Source organism: Erpetoichthys calabaricus, chromosome 3 (genome assembly GCF_900747795.2).
Source record: "Erpetoichthys calabaricus chromosome 3, fErpCal1.3, whole genome shotgun sequence".
In the NCBI taxonomy this organism is placed as follows: domain Eukaryota; kingdom Metazoa; phylum Chordata; class Cladistia; order Polypteriformes; family Polypteridae; genus Erpetoichthys; species Erpetoichthys calabaricus.
The window spans coordinates 307,748,860-307,771,918 of record NC_041396.2 but is presented as its reverse complement, the minus strand read 5'-3'; the positions used below and the strand labels follow the sequence as shown (position 1 = coordinate 307,771,918).

The following is a 23,059-nucleotide window of genomic DNA, read 5'->3' as shown; positions in this document are numbered from 1 at the left end:
GTGTGCAGCACATTCATCTTGGATTAACCTTTATAAATACATCATCCAAAGGACCCGTGAATCTGTTATACATGTACTGTATATCGGAGGAAGTCAAAGATACAACCATATTATACAGTCATGTGAAAAGTAACTGCACCCCGTGGAAATTGTTGACTTTTTCAACAACACATTTGAACAAACAAACTGGAGATCTTCATGCAAGCAGCAGCTACAGCTAAAGGTGACCATCATGAGCAAATGACACCTCGGAGTGACGGGTTGGATTCACTCTCATGACTTAAATGATCGATGGTGCAGATTTGTCACATGGAGTAAGCAAGTCCATCCCTCCGATTATCAGCCCACCATATTAGAATCAGGTGGTCCAGGTGAGCGGCCAGTGATGAGCACCTCCTTGTGGAGCCCACAGGTGGACCTGCCCACCTGACACGGAGGGTCTGGTGTTCTCTTTGCTATTGATGTATGTGATGTCTTCATGCCAAGTGGCCCTCAGAAAGAGTCTGGCAAGGGGGTCTAAAAAGCAGATTATTTGACATCAGTCATTCCACCGTAAGGAGAAATCATCTCCACGTGGTGCAGATTTGAAACGACTGGCCGGCCTAGCAAATGCAGCCCAAGAGCCAACCACTTGTTACTAAAAGACGTCTCCAAGGACCCTAAAATTTAATTGCAGGTGACTATTGGAACGGTTGGTGTCAAAGTGTTGGGGTCTACAATCACAAGGAGTTTGCAGGAATTCAACCCCAAAAAAGAACAATAGAGGAAGACGAGAGTTTGACATCAAACATCTAGAGAAAGAGCAACAGGCTCTGGACAGATGAGTCAATGACAGAGAAACAGTCGACATCTTTGACAGCATTTCAGCAGAAGAATCTCATAACCAACAGTGAAGCACGATGGTTGAAATGTTCTGGTTTGGGGTGGCTTTGCTGCCTCTGGGCCTGGGGAGCTGGCAGTCATCGAGTCAACTAGGAATTGTGTGTCGTATTTAAGTGGGCCTGAAGGCTGAAGTTGGAGCAGAAATGGACCTTTCAACAAGATGATGATCTGAAGGACACAAGCAAACCCACCAAGAAGAACTGGAGGGTTATGGACTGGCCTCATCAAAGCCCTGATTAGAATCCCATAGAATCCAACGTTGAAACGAGCAGCGCATGCAAGAAAACCCAGCAACATCTTCAACTGAAGGAATTTGTAAAAGTGCAGAGAGTGGTGGGCAGTCATGTTAAACGCCCACAATAAGATGATATTTCTGCCAAAGGACGCAATGGCAGCTTCTGATGCCAAGGGTGGTCTCACCTTTCCCTGGTAGATCTACTGATATTTATATTAAATAAATGATTCAAGTAGATCCCTTTTATCTGTAGGCTCCGTCTGCATGACGTTCTACTGTTGGCCTGTTCAAAGATGTTGAAGATGTCCATGGGGTGCACTTACTTTTTCACACTACTGTTTTTCTTTGAGCATGGGTTCTTAGTAGGATAAAGAAACATCAATTAATGAAATAACCCGACTGGTGTTACCAGACCACCTTCTAGCAGTGCGTATTCGTTGTTCCTCCACTGGCACACAAAGCAGACAGTAAAGGATGTTCTAACGGCTCCGTTTCAAGCGAAATCTCAAATTTCAAAGGCCTTGACAGAGATTCTGATGTCACCTAAATAAAAACGAGCTCGGAGAGCAGCGGGAGTGAACGAGACCCGTCCCGGCGGACACAGATGGCAGGACACGGCTGTGCGCTGGTGACAGGTTGTCTTTATTTTTTGCTCGGAGCGTTACATAACATGCAGCACAAATCTACAGACTGCTGGTGCGGGCCTCCTGCCAGCAGCAAGCTACCTTTAACGTAAGAGAAGACAGAGGGCGCCGGTGAGCCCCCGAGTGAGGAAGAGTCCGGAAGAAAGAGAGGAAGCACGATTCCGTAATCCTGAAGAGGCGAGATGCAGAGAGCCCGTGGCGCGGCTCAGCGTCCCATCGCGGTGGAGCTGGCAGAGGAGCCGCTGGGCAGAAGCTAAAAAGGTCTCCGCCTGTGCCGTGTCTGTCCAGCAAGAGTTGGGCTCTGCTCAGTGACCGGTGGAGGCGCCAACACAGTAGCCTTGTCATTCGCCCGTAGGACAGTCCAGTGAAGTGACGCAACGAAGCAGCAGCAGATACAGAACTTCAAGGGATACAGCGGGAGAAGGCATGGGAGCCGCAACATCTACAGTTTGGGGAGGCACTACAAGATGGCAGATGTGAGGTTGATTGCTGACGTCAAAGTGTTTCTGAAACTGCAAGACACCGACAAGAGAGTGAGCAGGGAAGCGGAGGAGACGCACAAAGTGCAGGGTGGGCACAGGACCACTCACTGGCGCTCAGGCCCATTAGCTGGCGGCCGTCTCCGGATGTGCCACATACACCAGGGGCTTTTCCGCTTTGATGCCACAAGGCAAATCGCTTCTGAAAGAAAAGTAATCAAGAAGTGGAGGGTTGGCAGCTCGCGTGGACGGGTAGACAACCAAAGAGCGGCAGACGGCATTTACTAACCTGTTATCATTGATATCGGGGGCATTACCTGGCCAAAGAGACAAACACAACTCGGTCAGTTTCCATCAAGTGTTTTGACGAGGGGGCAAAGGCAGGCTGGGCACAGTTATGAACTCACCGTTCTCGATGTTCAGCTTGTGATAGGCCTCCAAGGACTCTGTGGAGCTGCTGCCAACACTGGGCACTACCCTGAAGGGATAATACAAGGTTGACATTTACAAGTGGGCTTACCTGCTTGACCTTACCTTGGCACAGACGTGAACGCCTTGAGATTGGCCATACATACAGCGCGTCAGGATGGTGCATCAAGGAATTCTGTGAATACATGTGCTGATAATTCTGGAAGAATGCATTGCTGTAGGCCACCATGTCGCCATTTCGGAATGCCAGGGAGCTTGGAGGAGAGCTGGCTGGGTAATGGCCTGGCCGGATGGGCTTTGCTAAAAAAGCACAACAGAAAACAATTCAAATGTGGGCAATAAATAACAACCCACCGTCCTTAGTCACTTGTCACCAACCTCCACTGGGCCAGTTTATAGTCCGACATAGGGATCCTCCCTCCATTATGGTGACCGAAGTAGCCCTTAAGAGTGAAAAATCTCAAAATGAAGAGATGTGCCTGAGACGAGTCAAGTGCAGCCCACCAGAGTGGTCCGGCTCAAGATGACAGCTGCGTGAAAGTCATGGGGTCAAGACCTCCTGTCACAAGTGGCACCCGAAGGCACGGAAAAGAGAAAAACGAGCAGCTGATGTCATGTGTCATGCGTAGAGGACGATGAGTGTTACCTCACAAGCGAATGTGTGCCCTGTCAACGATTACACGGGCGACCCTCAGGGTTACGAAACAAGTTCCGCTCCTGCTGACCTTCGCAATTTGCTTTTGTGTGCGAATCGTAAACTTGCCCTGAAAATGTCCGCCAAAGGAAATATCAGCAAAAATTAACCTCGTAAAAATTTTTTACAGATGACCCTCGGGTTATCACTTGGGTTACAAATGAGTTCCATTCCTGCCGATCTTGCATGCAAATTGTAAACTTGCGCTGATGATGTCCGCCAATGGAAATATCAGCAAAAATTTACCTTTGTAAAAAATTGTACCCGTGACCCTCGGGATTATAAAAGAGTTTCGTTCCTGCTGACATGTGCAACTTGATTTTAAATGTGACTCATAAACTTACACGGAAAATGTCCAATAATGGAAATCTTAACAAAAATTTACCTCGTCAAAAATTGTACATGTGACCCTTGGATTACAAACGAATTCTGGTCCTACTGACGTTCTCAAACCGATTTTATACGCGAGTCATAAACTTGCAAAGAAAATGTCCGGTAATGGAAACAGTTGCCAAAATGTTCCTCATAAGAAATTTTACAGATGACCCTCGGGTTATAAACGAGTTCCGTTCCTGCTGACGTCTGCCCCCCGATTTTGTACGCAAGTTGTAAACTTGCAATGTCAATGACAGCCAACAGAAATAATGGCTAAAATTTGCCACATAATAAATGAAACAGGTGACCCTCGGCGTACAAACGAGTTTCACTGCCAGTAACGTGTGCAGCCCCACTTTACATGTGAGTCTTAAACTTGCACAGAAAATATTAGAAAAAAAATACATACAGGCGACCCTCGGGTTACAAACAAGTTCCATTCCGGCCGATTTTGCGTGCGAATCTTAAATTTGCGCTGACGATGTCCGCCAATGGAAATATCAGCAAAAATTTACCTTTGTAAAAAATTGTACCCGTGACCCACGGGTTATAAAAGAGTTCCGCTCCTGCTGACGTTCGCTACTTGATTTTAAATGTGACTCATAAACTTACACGGAAAATGTCCAATAATGGAAATCTTAACAAAAATTTGCCTTATAAAAAATTGTACACGTGACTCTCGGGTTACGAACGAATTCCGGTCCTGCTGACGTTCTCAAACCGAATTTATACGCGAGTCATAAACTTCCATCCATCCATTTTCCAACCCGCTGAATCCGAACACAGGGTCACGGGGGTCTGCTGGAGCCAATCCCAGCCAACACAGGGCACAAGGCAGGGAACCAATCCCGGGCAGGGTGCCAACCCACCGCAGGACACACACAAACACACCCACACACCAAGCACACACTAGGGCCAATGTAGAATCGCCAATCCACCTAACCTGCATGTCTTTGGACTGTGGGAGGAAACCGGAGCGCCCGGAGGAAACTCACGCAGACACGGGGAGAACATGCAAACTCCACGCAGGGAGGACCCGGGAAGCGAACCCAGGTCCCCAGATCTCTCAACTGCGAGGCAGCAGCGCTACCCACTGCGGAGTCATAAACTTACACAGGAAATGTCTGCTAATGGAAAAATCAGCAAAAATTTGCCCTGTAACGATTAAACACGGTGACCCTCGGGTTATGAACATAACTCAGTCACTCTGATGTTTGCACCCCACTTTATATGTGTGTCTTAAACTTGCACAGAAAATGTCCGTTAATATAAACAGCTGCAAAAATGTTCCTCATAAGAAATTTTACAGACGGCCCTCGGGTTATAAACGACTTCTGTTACTGCTGATGTTTGCAGCCCTAATTTGCATGTGAGTCTTAAACTTGCGTAAAAAATGTCCGCTAATGAAAATATTAGGCCTCATAAAAAATTGCATACAGGCGACCCTCGGGTTACAAACGAGTTCCATTCCTGCCGATTTTGCGTGCGAATCTTAAACTTGCGCTGACGATGTCCGCCAATGGAAATATCAGCAAAAATTTACCTTTGTAAAAAATTGTATCCGTGACCCACGGGTTATAAAAGAGTTCCGCTCCTGCTGACGTGTGCAACTTGAATTTAAATGCGACTCATTAACTTACGTGGAAAATGGATAGTAACGGAAATCTTAACAAAAATTTGCCTTGTCAAAAACTCTACACGTGACCCTCAGGTTTACGAACGAATTCTGGTCCTGCTGACGTTCTCAAACTGATTTTACACGTGAGTCATAAACCTGCACAGGAAATGTCCGTTAATAGAAATAGCTACAAAAGTTTGCCAGGTAAAAAATGCACCCAGGCGACCCTCGTATTACGACCGAGTTCCGTTCCTGCTGACTTTCCCAAACTGATTTTGTATGCGATTCGTCAACTTGCACTGAGAATGTCCGTTAATGGAAATAACTGCAAAAATGTTCCTCATAAGAAATTTTACAGACGACCCTCGGGTTCCATTCCTGCCGATTTTGTGTGCGAATCGTAAACTTACTCTGATGATGTCCGCCAATGGAATTATCGGGAAAAATTTACCTTGTAAAAAATATACACGTGACCCTTGGTGTTACGTACGAATTCCGGTCCTGCTGACTTTCACTGCCCGACTTTGTGTGCAGTTTGTAAACTTGCCCTGACAATGTCTTCTAATGGAAATTTCAGCAGAAATGAAACGGGCGACTGTGGGGCTACAAACGAGTTCCATTCTTGCTGACATTTCGCAACCTGATTTTATAAGCGAATCGGAAACTTTCCCTGAAAATGTCTGCTAAAGGAAATATCTCAAAAAGGGCGAAGTGCTATAATACAGAAAAAGGCTTCAAATGTATTACTGAACTGACACGTTCCCTCCTGTCCCTTAAATCGCAATCCTTCCATCCACCCTCTTCCGCTTATCCGAGGTCGGGTCGCGGGGGCAGCAGCTTGAGCAGAGATGCCCAGACTTCCCTCTCCCCGGCCACTTCTTCTAGCTCTTCCGGGAGAATCCCAAGGCATTCCCAGGCCAGTCGAGAGACATAGTTCCTCCAACGTGTCCTGGGTCTTCCCCGGGTCCTCCTCCCAGTTAGACGTGCCCGGAACACCTCACCAGGGAGGCGTCCTGAAGGCATCCTGATCAGATGCCCGAGCCACCTCATCTGACTCCTCTCGATGTGGAGGAGCAGTGACTCTACTCTGAGTCCCTCCCGGATGACTGAGCTTCTCACCCTATCTTTAAGGGAGAGCCCAGACACCCTGCGGAGGAAACTCATTTCAGCCGCTTGTATTCGCGATCTCGTTCTTTCGGTCACTACCCATAGTTCATGACCATAGGTGAGGGTAGGAACATAGATCGACCGGTAAATTGAGAGCTTCGCCTTATGGCTCAGCTCCTTTTTCACCACGACAGACCGATGCAGAGCCCGCATTACTGTGGACGCCGCACCAATCCGCCTGTCGATCTCACGCTCCATTCTTCCCTCACTCGTGAACAAGACCCCGAGATACTTGAACTCCTCCACTTGGGGCAGGATCTCGCTCCCAACCCTGACAGGGTACTCCACCCTTTTCCGGCTGAGGACCATGGTCTCGGATTTGGAGGTGCTGATTCTCATCCCAGCCGCTTCACACTCGGCTGCGAACCGATCCAGAGAGAGCTGAAGATCACGGCCTGATGAAGCAAACAGGACAACATCATCTGCAAAAAGCAGTGACCCAGTCCTGAGTCCACCAAACCGGACCCCCTCAACACCCTGGCTGCACCTAGAAATTCTGTCCATAAAAGTTATGAACAGAATCGGTGACAATGGGCAGCCCTGGCGGAGTCCAACTCTCACTGGAAACGGGTTCGACTTACTGCCGGCAATGCGGACCAAGCTCTGGCACCGATCGTACAGGGACCGAACAGCCCTTATCAGGGGGGCCGGTACCCCATACTCTCGGAGTACCCCCCACAGGATTCCCCGAGGGACACGGTCGAATGCCTTTTCCAAGTCCACAAAACACATGTAAACTGGTTGGGCAAACTCCCATGCACCCTCCAGGACCCTGCTAAGGGTATAGAGCTGGTCCACTGTTCCGCGACCAGGACGAAAACCACACTGTTCCTCCTGAATCCGAGGCTCGACTATCCGACGGACCCTCCTCTCCAGGACCCCTGAATAGACTTTTCCAGGGAGGCTGAGGAGTGTGATCCCTTTGTAGTTGGAACACACCCTCCGGTCCCCCTTCTTAAAGAGGGGGACCACCACCCCGGTCTGCCAATCCAGAGGCACTGTCCCTGATGTCCATGCGATGTTGCAGAGGCGTGTCAACCAAGACAGTCCTACAACATCCAGAGCCTTGAGGATCTCTGGGCGTATCTCATCCACCCCTGGGGCCCTGCCACCAAGGAGTTTTTTGACCACCTCGGTGACCTCAGTCCCAGAGATGGGGGAGCCCACCTCTGAGTCCCCAGGCTCTGCTTCCTCATTGGAAGGCATGTTAATGGGATTGAGGAGGTCTTCGAAGTATTCCCCCCACCGACCCACAACATCCCGAGTCGAGGTCAGCAGCGCACCATCCCCACCATATACAGTGTTGACACTGCACTGCTTCCCCTTCCTGAGACACCGGATGGTGGACCAGAATCTCCTCGAAGCCGTCCGAAAGTCATTCTCCATGGCCTCCCCAAACTCCTCCCACGCCCGAGTTTTTGCCTCAGCAACCACCAAAGCCGCATTCCGCTTGGCCTGCCGGTACCTATCAGCTGCCTCCGGGGTCCCACAGGACAAAAGGGTCCTGTAGGACTCTTTCTTCAGCTTGATGGCATCCTTCACCGCCGGTGTCCACCAACGGGTTCGGGGATTGCCGCCACGACAGGCACCGACCACCTTACGGCCACAGCTCCGGTCAGCTGCCTCAACAATGGAGGCACGGAACATGGCCCATTCGGACTCAATGTCCCCCACCTCCCTCGAGATGTGGTCGAAGTTCTGCCGGAGGTGGGAGTTGAAGCTACTTCTGACAGGGGGCTCTGCCAGACGTTCCCAGCAGACCCTCACAACACGTTTGGGCCTACCACGCCTGACCGGCATCCTCCCCCACCATCGAAGCCAACTCACCACCAGGTGGTGATCAGTTGACAGCTCCTCCCCTCTCTTCACCCGAGTGTCCAAGACATGTGGCCACAGGTCCGACAACATGACCACAAAGTCAATCATCGAACTGAGGCCTAGGGTGTCCTGGTGCCAAGTGCACATATGAACACCCCTATGTTTGAACATGGTGTTCGTTATGGACAATCCGTGACGAGCACAGAAGTCCAATAACAAAACACCGCTCGGGTTCAGATCGGGGGGGCCATTCCTCCCAATCACGCCCTTCCAGGTCTCACTGTCATTGCCCACGTGAGCATTGAAGTCTCCCAGCAGAACGAGGGAGTCCCCAGAAGGTATGCCCTCTAGCACCCCCTCCAGGGACTCCAAAAAGGGTGGGTACTCCGAACTGCTGTTCGGTGCATACGCACAAACAACAGTTAGGACCCGTCCCCCCACCCGAAGGCGAAGGGAGGCTACCCTCTCGTCCACCGGGGTAAACCCCAATGTACAGGCTCCAAGTCGGGGGGCAATAAGTATACCCACACCCGCTCGCCGCCTCTCACTGGGGGCAACTCCAGAGTGGTAGAGAGTCCAGCCCCTCTCAAGGAGATTGGTTCCAGAGTCCAAGCTGTGCGTCGAGGTGAGTCCGACTATATCTAGCCGGAACCTCTCAACTTCGCGCACTAGCTCAGGCTCCTTCCCCTTCAGAGAGGTGACATTCCACGTCCCAAGAGCCAGCTTCTGTAGCCGAGGATCGGACCGCCAAGGTCCCCGCCTTCGGCCACCACCCAACTCACACTGCACCCGACCTCCTTGGCCCCTCCCATAGGTGGTGAGCCCATGGGAAGGGGGACCCACGTTGCCTCTTCGGGCTGTGCCCGGCCGAGCCCCATGGGTGCAGGCCCGTCCACCAGGCGCTCGCCATCGAGCCCCACCTCCAGGCCTGGCTCCAGAGGGGGGCCCCAGTGACCTGTGTCTGGGCAAGGGAAAACGTCGTCCAAAATTGTTTTCCATCATAGGAGGTTTGTTTAACCGCTCTTTGTCTCATCCCTCACCTAGGACCAGTTTGCCTTGGGTAGCCCTACCAGGGGCATAAAGCCCCGGACAACAGAGCTCCTAGGATCATTGGGACACGCAAATCCCTCCACCACGATAAGGTGGCGGTTAAAGGAGGGGCTTAAATCGCAAGACATGAGTAATTTGCACCAAAATCAAAGAGGACATTGACGTCACAGGTTCTCATTGTGACACTATGATGGTACAAAAGGCCACCACTGACCGATGACTGATCCCTCAGCAGAGATATGCTGTGTTTTCCGAGGGGTCACTAAGGGCGTCACCTCCTCAACCCCCAACCCACCCCCCCCGAGACGGAGTGGCCACGACGCGAGTGAAGGATGCTGGGAATGCCAGCCTGCTGCTTAGGCCCCCGAGAACTCACCAATCTGGGCGGCGTGAGGCCTCCGCAGCGGGTTCTTGGACCGCATGACGTCTTTGATCCGCTCCACTTCCTGCTGGTAGCGCCGTCGGTCTTTCATGGCGCCCTCCTTGGCCTCCTTCAGTGCACCCTCCAGGGCCTTAACTCTCTCAGCTGTAGTTCGAAGACGTTTCTCCAGTTTTGGAAGCTCACAGCGCAGATCTGCATTGTCGCGTACCAGCTGTTGACATGAGCAGAGACAGCAGCCATTACCGACGACTGGGGCCCCAAGCCCCCCCTTTCCCACCCCGGTATAAAGTGCAGGTGCCATGCTGCGTGACCTCGGCTGAGACCCCCTACTTCTGCCACTCCACCTTTCACGGCAATCAGTGAGCTACCGGCACACCTCACACGCTAGCTAGGAGGAAGAGTGTAGCAAGGCAGACCGGGCAAACGGGCAGAAGGAGAAGCCGTGTGGGGGCACAAGTGAGCCCAGATGTGAAGCAGTGAGGGAGCAGAGGGAGGGCGGCGCTGTACCTTCTTGTAGCACTGCATCACCTGAGGGGACAGCACAGGGGGACAAGGGAGAGAAGAAGACAGGAGGTGAGAGCACCCTGAGAGAGGAACGTCGCTAGCTGGCATGTGCAGAGAGCGAGGAGATGCCCGTCGGTAGCTGGTACATTCACAACTGCCTCACTAGTGTTCTAGAGTCTAGTCATTTGGACCCTGAGCAAAACAGTCCACAAGTGCAGGAAGATCTACCAAAGTGCCAGCTAAAGCCCCAGCTTCAAGTGCCCATGGAAGGTCTAGTTGTGTCTCTAGAGTTAAAAATCTTGAGCACAGAAGAGCCCATCACTCTGACTCCAGCAGAGACCAGCCATGAATGCAGCTCCAGTAAAGAAAACACTGGCCAGCCAGCCAGCCTCCACAGTTAAGAGAGAGGAAGCCTGGCTGAGATCAGTGCCACCAGACGGTGGGCACAACAGTACAGCCACGTTTTGGTGGTCCAGACAGCTCTCTGCAGCTTTTGATTGCACTGCTTTGCTGAGGTGTACGATACATGGGGTGGACCCCCGACTCTTTATCTGCTTTCTGTTTGTGTTTTACAACACAAGAGATGGGAAGGGAAGAAGAAGGAAGGTGGCACTGCCAGGCAGAACTTGACATTGGGAGTCCAGCAAATGTGTTTTAGGAGGCCTCTAAATATAAAGTGTTACAATAAAGCCAGTGGGAGTGAAGTGGAGACGATAACAGGACATCACTTGTGTCGGAGCTGGAGACAGAGCAAGGAAGAAGGGAGGTGACGGAGAAACGGGACCACTGCAAGCCCAGAGCCGTAGGAACGGGTCTCCAAAAGTCCTAACACCTTCAGAAAATAAGATCAGTTTGTCCCAACATGGAAAGCAGCACAGCAGAAGATAAGGGTGCGTTTGTGCCAAGCTGGACGAGAGCCGTGATGATTGTCCACCTATCACTCCATAACTAATGGAGAGCACAGGAACTGAAGGGACTGAAATTACAGATATGGGAGTGGGGGAAACGGGGCAGAGGGCAGAGGGCAGACTTTAGGCCAGTTCTGGTATGGAGCCTGACAAGACTTGAGGTCCAGCTCCACGAGCAATAGCACCAGCAAGAACCGACGCGTGTCGCTCGACCGAAAGGGCGATGCCTGTTTGTATGTATGGAGGTCTTTATCGTTGTTTCATCTTTCATCTTGTAAAGCACTTTGAGTGAAGGATGACGACGTGCTCAAGAAATCAATGGCATTGTTGTAGGACATCACACTCCATCAAAGACCTATGAAGGTTTACCTGCTCAAGCTGTCATATTTTCATAACGAAAACGAGAAGCAGAGCTAACAAAATTGTTTTTCGTTTTACAAGAACAAGAACTGAAATTAAGACAGAGAAACTAAAGCTAACAGAAATAAAAATGAGTGATATGTGAACGAAGTAAAACGAGAACGAAAATCAAGTAAAAACGAAAAAATCAGCAACAGCAATCCGCTTCAGTCGTGTACTGCAGAGGGGTTGTATGTACGAAGGTCACCCCGAGCGTTCGGTTACGTATGCGCTGATCTCGTACCTTGGGTTTACTTAGGGTCACGTTGGCGTCACTTCAGTCAAGGACCGCCGTTTGTTTGTTTGTTGCACACATTTGGCTCGTTGGGTTGAAGCAGTAGCCCAATTTCCGCCAGCACCCTGTTGGCTAACAGTACTGGCGGTGGTCGTTGTTAACCTGGGGCTCGACTGATCTGCTATGGAAGTTTGTGTTGTTGTCCGCATGTTGATTTGGCAAAATTTGCTACATGTTTGCTGTATTTGCATATGTTACTATGCGATCATTGGGTTATGTGTTTTGTGGGCGGTCCCTCAAGGGGTGGAGCCACCTGCCAATCACTGCTCTCCACCCTGTGAATCCGGGACTGTGGCGTCGGTGACTTTCTGTGTTGCGTGTGCTTCTTTCTGTTTTCGACCTCATCCTCGGTTTTGACTTCATCGCTGGATTGTGGTTTTGTTTGCTTTGTAGGACCCTCCTTCAAGTCTTTGGCCTCAACAGACGCTTCATGCTTTTCAGAGCGTTACACCTTTTTATTTCATAAAGATTCTATAAGGCCCTGTTGTGTCTGGCTGGGGTTTTCAGTGGTGTTCCCCCAAGTGGGCATTTTTAGAAGTGCATTTAGACCCTTTTAGTGCTGGGGTTTAGGGAAGAGACCACCAGAGTGGTTTGGTTTTATGCCATGGAGAGCTGGCATTATGACAGCTGATAGAGAAGCACTGAGAAAAACAGAAAGGTTTGCACATGGTGGTCTTTGATTTGGAGAAGGTGCCACGCCAGCTGGTCTGGAGGTGCATGAGAGAGACAGAAGGACCTGAGAAGTGTGTGAGGAATGGCCAGGATGTGTATGAGGGGGTGAGGACTTGAGGTCAGGGTAACAGACAAGACCCCAGTTTGAGTAGGTCTGCACCAGGGGTCTTCTCTAATTCCTCACCTCTTTGATCTGCTTATGGAGGTGTTATGGGATATGAGACACCCTGGAGAAGGATTTATGCTGAGGACATTGTGTTGTGTGGCGCCAGACAGGAGAGAAACTGGAGAGGAAGCTGGAAGAACAGAGAAGGGCTTTGGAAGATGGAGGACTGAAGAGGAAGAAGATGATGATAGGATATCTGAGGTTTAATGAGGTTTATCTGAAAATCAGGAGTCCGAGGTTAGTCTGTTATTGAACAAAGTGGAGGAATTTAAACATCGAGGGTCAGAGGGAGACCAAAATGGAGAAGGAGGTGGCAGAGAGTGGAGAGAACAACTGGAAGAAGGCGTCAGGAGTGTTATGGGATCGAAGAATTAAGGTGAAGCTTGAAGGAGTTTAAGACCAGCTATGATGTGTGGAGTCGGAGACATGAGCAGAAGGAGAAGAAGTTGGACGAGACAGAAATGAGAAGGTGGAGATGATGGACGTGTGGAGTTACGAAAAAGGACAGAATAAGAAATGAGAGATGTACCTACATACACAAAACAGAGGTGAGCAGACGGGACCAGAAGTAGAATAGGCCGAATAGTGGGGTCTTCACCAGAAAGACATGACGAGGGGGTGTCAAAGCCAAAACAAGACTCCCATTTGTCAGAAGTCTTTCACTGACAGGACCAGAAGAGGAGTGAAGATTTCATTATGCAGATTATCCCCATCTAGGACAATGAAGGACGTGCGATGGCGGCTGATAACGACACACGACAACCCCTAGCAACCCTCAAAATGGCGAGATTGTGCCGTGCCACTGCAAAACACATCATGAAGAATAATCTTTAAAAGTCTACATAAAAAATGAACGTGAAACCAAATGATATCCTTATAATCCAAAAACCTCAACAAAACAAAATAAACTGAGGAACAAATTCAAAAGCCCAGGAAACGTTCAAGAAGAGACGCCAACAGCACTGCCTGATGCACAGCAGGAGCCGTAACTCACTAACTAAGGCCTTACTCATCACGGCCAGAGGATGACCTGACGCCAGCGCTCCGCCGATCCTCTCCTGTCAGATTGTCCTTAAACTGGACGCCCCTCACCAACCTAATATACTGACTTGATCGATAAAGAACAACGGTTTTAATCTGGGCTTGATAAACTAGAATTAGTCCACAGTCAATGAAGACAGCGCAGCGCCAAGCGAGCTCCACGATGGGCACAGCCTCATGATGTGAGGATCGTCTTCTCTGAGGTTACGGTGCCCCCATCAGTTCCTCTCCGGCAGTAAACTTTAGTGAGGCTTCTTTACGGAATGAAAGCGGAGGCTCTGAGGGTTAGGCAATCAGAAGGTTGAGGTTCAAATCACGTAAACGCCGTTGGTCCCCCAACCCACAATCGCTCCGTCCTGGGTGTGACATTAACCTCCATCCAGCCCTGCAGGTACAGTAGGCCCTCCAACCTGCAGAGTTGGCACTCGTCGTATGACTGCACTCGGGTCCTAATCTAGGATCTTGAGGTGGTCTGTCACGCAGGCTCCTAACCTCTCCCCTCTCTCTTTACGGAATGCAACTGACATGTTGCCTGTTGTGAGCAGCAAGTTGTCAAACTCTAAAATATTATGTAACCTTCCAGAATTTTTATCTTATTTACCTGAAGCTGAGTGTACTGATATTGCCAATTTGATAATTGCTCATTCTGGGCTATTTTGTGATGTACCTACTTGTACAAATGTATTGTATCCTGATATTGAGGTACACAATGTACAGCCAATTAAACAGGATGCTTATAGGGTTAATCCTGTTAAACGTATACTTATGGGTAAAGAAGTTGAATATTTGTTGGAGAATGGTCTTGCTGTTCACAGTAGTAGTCCATGGAGTTCACCATGTATTTTAGTACCTAAGACAGATGGAACGTATCGGTTTTGTACTGAGTATCGAAAGGTAAATGCAGTTACTAAATCTGATTCATTCCCTCTTCCAAGAATGGACGATTGTATTGATAGAGTTGGCTCAGCTCGCTATGTGAGTACATTTGATCTGTTAAAAGGATATTGGCAGGTGCCTCTGACTCCACGTGCTTCTGAAATTTCTGCATTTGTTACACCAGATTGTTTTCTTCAATATAAAGTGATGGCATTTGGAATGAGGAATGCTCCTGCCACATTTCAACGATTAATGACAATTGTACTTGCAGGATTACAAAATTGTGAGACTTATTTGGACGATCTAGTGGTTTATTCCAAAAGCTGGAATGAACATCTTCAAGCAATTAATGCCATTTTTGATCGTCTGGAAAAGGCTAACCTGGCGAAATGTGAATTTGGACAAGCGACGGTTACGTATCTTGGAAAACAGGTGGGCCATGGAAAGGTACGACCTCTTGATGCCAAGATTACTGCCATCAAAGAGTTTCCAGTGCCTAAATCAAAGAGAGAACTGAGACGTTTTCTGGGTATGGTTGGATACTATCGCAGTTTCTGTACTGTGGTGACACCATTGACTGATTTATTGAGTGGAAAAAAGATTTTCAAATGGAGTGATGATTTCCAAAATGCTTTTGAAAGTGTAAAAGCTTTGTTAATGGTTGCTCCGGTTTTGGCTGCTCCTAATTTTATGCTGCCTTTTAAATTGGAGGTGTCTGTGGAGCTGGAGCTGTTCTTCTACAGGGAGATGAAAATGGAGTGGACCATCCTATATGCTCTTTTTCTAAAAAGTTCAATAAACATCAACGGCAGTATTCAACTATAAAGAAGGAGACTTTGGCCTTGTTGTTGGCCTTGCAGCATTTTGAAGTTTATGTGGTGTGGCAGACAGCTGGGGGTGCCACCCCCAGCCAGGACGCCCAGGAAGACAAGAGGAGGGCTCATGCCTCCTCCAGACCACAAGAGTTAGACCGCCCTGGTTCCTTTAGGGGCCACGGGTGCAGGGCTTGGAAGCCCAACCCTGTAGGGGCCCGTGGTCTCCGCCAGGGGGCGCCCCCATGCTTGAAGGACCCGGAACCCCAACACTTCCGCCACACCAGGAAGTGCTGGGGGGAAGAAGACTGGGAACACCCGGAGGGCTTCCAGGAACACAGCCGGCACTTCCGCCACACAGGGGAGTGTCTAAGGAGTGTCGGGGATCACCTGGAGCCCATCCGGGTACTTATAAAAGGGGCCGCCTCCCTGCAAAGGAGGACTGGAGTCGGGTGAGGAGAGGACGAGGTTTTGGAGGCAGGAGAGAGTGGAGGTGGCTGACGAGCAGGCAGAGTGTGAGAGAGGCCTGGACTTTGGGGAGATTGGTGCTGGAGGCACTGGGTTTGTGCACCTTAATTGTACATATTATGTATAATAAACGTGTGGTGGACTTGAGAATGGAGTCCGTCTGTCTGTGTCCAGGCAGCTTATCACAGTGGGTTCCTCTGTACTCCCTGTACTGGTTTTTACAAATCATAATCCTATTACATTTTTAAATGGTATGTTTCATTCGAATCAAAGATTAATGCGTTGGTCTTTGATTGCTCAGAATTATAACTTAATTATTAAGCATAAAAAGGGTAAAGAAAATATAATTGCTGATGCACTTTCTTGTATTAATGTATGGGACTGATGACTGAAAAGAAAAGGAAAAAAACATTTTTTTTTTATTTTATGGGTGGGGGATACGTTACAACCTACTTTAGCTTTTAATTTAATTCTAATATAAGGGTTTACCTTAATTGGGTTTTGCCTTAATTACCCTTTTAATTTGCTTATTAATTAACTCACCTGGGTATGGGTGGGGTGGAGGTTTAAAAATTGAGCTTCTTTGTAGAGAAGGGAGAATTGAGTTAGGGTTAGGGTTAGGGTTAGGGTTAGATAGTTTGGCTTTAGGTGTTGATTAAAGTTATCCTTGTAAGCTAGCTATCTACAGTGGGTACGGAAAGTATTCAGACCCCCTTCAATTTTTCACTCTTTGTTATATTGCAGCCATTTGCTAAAATCATTTAAATTAATTTTTTTCCTCATTAATGTACACACAGCACCCCATATTGACAGACAAAAAAAAGAATTTTTGAAATTGTTGCAGATTTATTAGAAAAGAAAAACTGAACTATCACATGGTCCTAAGTATTCAGACCCTCTGCTGTGACACTCATATATTTAACTCTGGTGCTTTCCATTTCTTCTGATCATCCTTGAGATCACCTTCATTTGAGTCCAGCTGTGTTTGATGATACTGATTGGACTTGATTAGGAAAGCCACACACCTGTCTATAGAAGACCTTACAGCTCACAATGCATGTCAGAGCAAATGAGGAACTGCCTGAAGAGCTCAGAGACAGAATTGTGGCAAGGCACAGATCTGGCCAAGGTTACAAAAAAATTTCTGCTGCACTTAAGGTTCCCAAGAGCACAGTGGCCTCCATAATCCTTAAATGGAAGACGTTTGGGACGACCAGAACCCTTCCTAGAGCTGGCCGTCCGGCCAAGCTGAGCTACCGGGGGAGAAGAGCCTTGGTGAGCGAGGTAAAGAAGAACAGAAAGATCACTTTGGCTGAGCTCCAGAGATGCAGTCAGGAGATGGGAGAAAGTTGTAGAGAGTCAACCATCACTGCAGCCCTCCACCAGTCAGGGCTTTATGGCAGAGTGGCCTGTCGGAAGCCTCTCCTCAGTGCAAGACACATGACAGCCCGCATGGAGTTTGCTAAAAGACACCTGAAGGACTCTGAGATGGTGAGAAATAAGATTCTCTGGTCTGATGAGACCAAGATAGAACTTTTTGGCCTTAATTCTAAGCGGTATGTGTGGAGACAACCAGGCACTGCTCATCACTTGTCCAATACAGTCCCCACAGTGAAGCATGGCGGTGGCAGCATCATGCTGTGGGGGTGTTTTTCAGCTGCAGGGACAGGACGACTGGTTGCAATCGAGGGAAAGATGAATGCGGCCAAGTACAGGGATATCCTGGACAAAAACCTTCTCCAGAGTGCTAAGGACCTCAGACTGGGCCGAAGGTTTACCTTCCAACAAGACAATGACCCTAAGCACACAGCTAAAATAACGAAGGAGTGGCTTCACAACAACTCTGTGACTGTTCTTGAATGGCCCAGCCAGAGCCCTGACGTAAACCCAATTGAGCATCTCTGGAGAGACCTAAAAATGGCTGTCCACCAACGTTTACCGTCCAACCTGACAGAACTGGAGAGGATCTGCAAGGAGGAATGGCAGAGGATCCCCAAATCCAGGTGTGAAAATCTTGTTGCATCTTTCCCAAGAAGACTCATGGCTGTATTAGCTCAAAAGGGGGCTTCTACTAAATACTGAGCAAAGGGTCTGAATACTTAGGACCATGTGATAGTTCAGTTTTTCTTTTTTAATAAATCTGCAACAATTTCAAAAATTCTTTTTTTTGTCTGTCAGTATGGGGTGCTGTGTGTACATTAATGAGGGAAAAAATTAATTTAAATGATTTTAGCAAATGGCTGCAATATGACAAAGAGTGAAAAATTGAAGGGGGTCTGAATACTTTCCGTACCCACTGTAAATAATAAAGGTACATTGGTATGTCTGCTGTAGACTTTGTGAAGTTGGACAGCTAAGTTTTTGTGTGGATTTTCCTGCCTTGCTTGTTTTGTGTTGTTTCCTTCATATATCTTGTGTATTGTTTTTTTTTTTCTAATAAATGGAATTTGTTTTATTTTAGGTTTTTGTTTGTGTTTTCTCTCTCTCTCTCACTAGTATATCAATATCCCTAGACTCTTTGGGTAGGCCGTAACATATTGCCTGGTAGGAATTGTACGGCAGGTACAATACGGCAGGTTAGGTGGATTGGTGATTCTAAATTGGCCCTAGTGTGTGCTTGGTGTGTTTGTGTGTGTCCTGCGGTGGGTTGGCACCCTGCCCGGGATTGGTTCCTGCCTTGTGCCCTGTGTTGGCTGGGATTGGCTCCAGCAGACCCCTGTGTTCGGATTCAGCGGGTTGGAAAATAGATGGATGGATGGAATTGTACGGCTACTGAAAAGATCAACATCAGCAAGACAAAGGAGCTGGGGGTGGAGCCTCCGAGACCACTGGCCATTCAAGGGGGGAGGACGTGGAAGTGGTGCAGAGCTACAAGGACCACCAAACGGGGCTGGTCTGACCACACCGTGGCGCTGAACAAGGAGGGCCACGACAGACTGGACCTGCTAAGGAGACTCTCGGGTCTTTGGATGTGTGCTGGGAATGTTCTACCTGCCCATGGTAGCCAGTGTGGCATTGGGCGCTGTGGTCTCCTGAGAAAGCAACTTGAGCGCAAAAGAAGCACAAGGCCTGAAGTAACTGATTGGGACCCACGGGTTGCAAAATTGAATGCTACCATGAAGAATCCCCTCCATCCCCTCCAGGTGGCGCTCTCACTTTTAGCCATTCCAGCAGACTGTGGTGAGAAGCACCTTTTTAAGTTAATTTTGAAACATCTGCACAATAGACCTTTATTTCTTTTCAATTATTGATTGATTTTATGATGTGTTAGCCTGTGAGTCAGTATCCTTGTTTTTTTAATGTTTCTGCTGCTGCATGCGTCTGAATTCTTTCTGCTGCTCCTGTTAGGTGTTGCCACAGCAGATCATCCTCTTCCACATTGTCTTGTCTTCTGCATCTTCCTCTGTTACTCACTGATCTTAAGCTATGGATGGAAAATCACTTTCTCAGGTACTTAATGCCATTAAAACTGAAGTGTTCCTGGTTGGCCCAAACTCCCAACTTTCTAAGGTATCCAACTTCTCTGTTCCTATTGATGTCAAACCTGCTCCTGTTGTTGGACATCTTGGTGTTCGGTTTGATTCATCACTTAACTTTGAACTACACATCAGGTCCATCCATTATCCAACCCACTATATCCTAACTACAGGGTCACTGGAGCCAATCCCAGCCAACACAGGGGCGCAAGGCAGGAAACAAACCCCGGGTAGGGCGCCAGCCCACCACAGGGCACACACATACACACACACCCACACACCAAACACACACTAGGGACAATTTAGGACCGCCAATGCACCTAACCTGCATGTTGATGGACTGTGGGAAGAAACCCACGCAGACACGGGGAGAACATGCAAACTCCACGCAGGGAGGACCTGAGAAGTGAACCTAGATGGGTCTCCTAACTGTGAGGCAGCAGCTTCCGTCACATTGCCCGCCTCCGTCCATTTCTGTCCTTGTCTGAAGCTCAAATTCTGGTTCATTGTTTCATGACATCTCCTATTGATTACTGTAATTCCCTCTTCATCAGCCTCCCTGCCAAATCTATGCAGAAGCTCCAGCACATTCAGAACTCCGCAGCCACACAAAGCGTTCTCTCCCAACTTCTCTGGTGCCATCAAGGATTACATTCGAGATTCTGCTCCTCACCTTCAAAGCCCTGCATGACCTTTGGCCCTCCTCTACCTCACTCAGCTCCTTACACTCCTTGTCGCCCTCTCAGGTCCTTCCTGTCCCATGCACAGCAGACTCTCAGCTCCTTCAGTGTGATAGATAGATGAAAGGCACTATATAATAGTTAGATAGATAATGTGAAAGGCGCTATACAATAGATAGATAGATAGATAGATAGATAGATAGATAGATAGATAGATAGATAGATAGATAGATAGATAGATAGATAGATAGATAGATAGATAGATAGATAGATAGATAGATAGATACTGATGGCCCCTCTTCCTCAGTCTCTCCAAGTTTGCTCCTCTATCTGCACTTTTAAATCTCAACTCAACTTTCCTCTTCTATGAACTTTTGTCATCTGTGTCATTTTTTTTTTTTTTTTTTTACTGTGTGGGTTTGTGAAAGGTGCTCAATAAATGTAACTTCTTCTTCTTCTTCTTATTATTATTTCCTCCAGGACGTCTAGACAGGCTTCTCTGACCCCCACGACCCTGCAGGCTTACGTCCCGACCTTGAGCTGCTGGCATCAGAGAGCACCGATCTGGACCCCCGTGTGGTGGACCCCCTTTGGCCGCCTCTTTTTGTTTTGTTGGATTGAATCAATGACCCTCACGTCATCTTCAGTCGTTTTCATTGATTGATTGGTGGGTTATCTACCTATTATTTGTCCCGTGAGTCAGGATTCTTGTTTTTATGTTTCTGCTACTGTATGCGTCTTGCATTTCCCCTTAAGTCTAATAAAAATCATCAAATCTTTGTGAGTCAATCAAAACTGAGATTTTGTTGAATAAACCAATAATAATATTCTGGTAGCACTGCAAGGGCAACTGAGAAACAAATAACCTCATTGTGCAGAAGAGGCACTGCCATTGTCATTGTCATGACCCATTGATGAGTTCACGCGGTGGCGGTCGAAACCCATAGGGGGTCCCCCTCAGTGTCCGCAGTGTGTCGAGTCACCAAAATGGCACCCCTTTGGTGTCCATAGCACACATTAAGCATTACTAAACTTGAAGGACCCCTCGATGTCTGGACCATGCGCCCCTTACAGTCACTTAAATGACGACCCTCAGGGTCCGGAGCACACGCCCCTGAACTTTCACAAATGGCTCTTCTCTGGGGATGTCTGTATCACCTAATGGACAAGTAGCAGAAGCCTCAGAGGGACGTGTCACTGTACCCTGGCACAAGGCCAGCACAGAGTGGCATCATTAATGAGGTGACCAAAAAAAAAAAGAACGTAAAGCAATAAATAAAATTTCATTTTCAAAACTGTGGGAAATTATATGTAGTACGTTCTAGAATGAATTGAAACAATGAAAGGCTCCTAAAAGTGTTTGGGCACTGGCACCACACGCACTCACATCCCATCTTAAGAGCCGGCTGTCTTCCTCCAAGACGTCTAGACGGGCTTCTCTGACCCCCACGACCCTGCAGGCTTACGTTCCAACCTTGAGCTGCTGGCATCAGAGAGCAGCGATCTGGACCCCCGTGTGGTGGACCCCCTTTGGTCTCCTCTTTTTGTTTTGTTGGATTGAATCAATGACCCTCACGTCGTCTTCCCAATGCTGCGCCTTACGGGCCTTTTTTGACCCAATTCTGCCTCCCCTCTTTTAGGCACACTGAGAATCAGAATTTTCACTTGGTGTGCATTCGCATCAGAGGATCTCCCTCCGGGCACACCTAACGTATTTGGTGCCAGCCCGGGATAAGTGGGGGGGGCACCGTCGCTAACAGCCTTAAGGGCAAAGGAGGCAAGGAAGCCCCGCCCCTTCTGGGGATAAAGTAGGGGCACACCTAAGAGACGGCGTCTCACTTCAGAGCCACGGAGAAGGCGACGCAGACGCCTCCAAGCTTCTCACAGCTTGCCAATCGTTTCTTTGTGCCTTTTGTGGCAGAGTTTGGCCCAGTTGGTCTCGTCCTGCTACACACTCTAAACATCGTATCAATTGTCCATCTTAACCTGTTGCACTGACCGTCCTAACAGATGATGAGAACAGACGACAGTTGGGATGTGTTTACGGAAGGGGACGCACACAAAGTGTGGTGACATTTGAAGTGACGACAGAATCACATTAGGGTGTGTCAGTAGCCAAAGTGGCAGGATGGACCTAAAAATCATCCAAACATGGAAACCACAAACCAAATAGAGAATTCACTGCTTTTTATTTTTTATAGCATGAATCTCTTAACAGTAATAAGCAATCCTGGATGCCATTAAGTCATGCAGTGCTGGCTTTGAAAGTGACACGCCGGTGACACAAACGTGTGTGCCTTCCGGACACATTGCCAGCAATCAAGTGTTGTGTCTGAGCAGTGTGACCTCAACACAGTGGCGGCGCCCGTTCAGGATCAGCCACCGTTTGTGGAAGCAACTGCAGTGTTCCCTTCAGAGGCGAACCTGGCGGAGTTTTACTGTGTAAGTGCCACACAGTGCCACAGACGGGCATCCAGACTTGGGGATAAAATGGAAGGTGCCAGGGGATGGAGAAGCAGAAGCTGGAGGCCCGGAGCAGCTCCACCCTCTCATACATTAGGGGGCAGTGGTCCATTGGAAGAATCCCACCTTGGACACCCGCAGTCCAGAAGTGCAGGGTCCATAGGTGCCACAAGGGGGCGCTGTCATGGGGGGGGCATGACTACCCTGGTCCTCGAACAACCCAGAAGAACTCCCCACAAGTCATGCTGTTCCAGGGTCCGGTATAACAGGAACCCACTGCTGTACCTCGGGGAGTCAGAGTCGGGAAGCAGTGGGTAACACTCGACTGGAGGAAGAGGAGGAGGAGGAAGAGGAGGACAAAAGGCTTTATTGCTTGTATGGTTTTTGGGCTGTGTGACTGTTTGTGTATTTGAACCCGTGACTGTGTTGGGTGTTATTGAGTGTGGGCTCAGTGGCGCCCCCAAGTGGTTAAAACCAATTTCAAACACAAAACTGGGCTGACTCTACCCTTGTGGTGGCTAAGGCA

At 48.6% G+C, this 23,059-nt stretch overlaps 1 protein-coding gene across 1 annotated transcript in view; it reads right to left on the bottom strand.

Moving 5' to 3' along the window:
• Positions 1-1,738: 1,738 nt before the first annotated feature.
• kif5ab (kinesin family member 5A, b) overlaps positions 1,739-23,059 on the bottom strand; it is a 52,263-nt gene continuing 30,942 nt past the window's right edge. Inside the window, exons 24-29 of the mRNA XM_051925389.1 lie at positions 9,768-9,984; positions 2,816-2,969; positions 2,648-2,718; positions 2,530-2,557; positions 2,352-2,442; positions 1,739-2,267 (exon numbers count right to left, since the gene is read on the bottom strand). Of these exons, the coding sequence (XP_051781349.1) occupies positions 2,367-2,442; positions 2,530-2,557; positions 2,648-2,718; positions 2,816-2,969; positions 9,768-9,984 (546 nt within the window). The 3' untranslated portion in view covers positions 1,739-2,267; positions 2,352-2,366. The remainder of the gene's footprint in view (positions 2,268-2,351; positions 2,443-2,529; positions 2,558-2,647; positions 2,719-2,815; positions 2,970-9,767; positions 9,985-23,059) is intronic.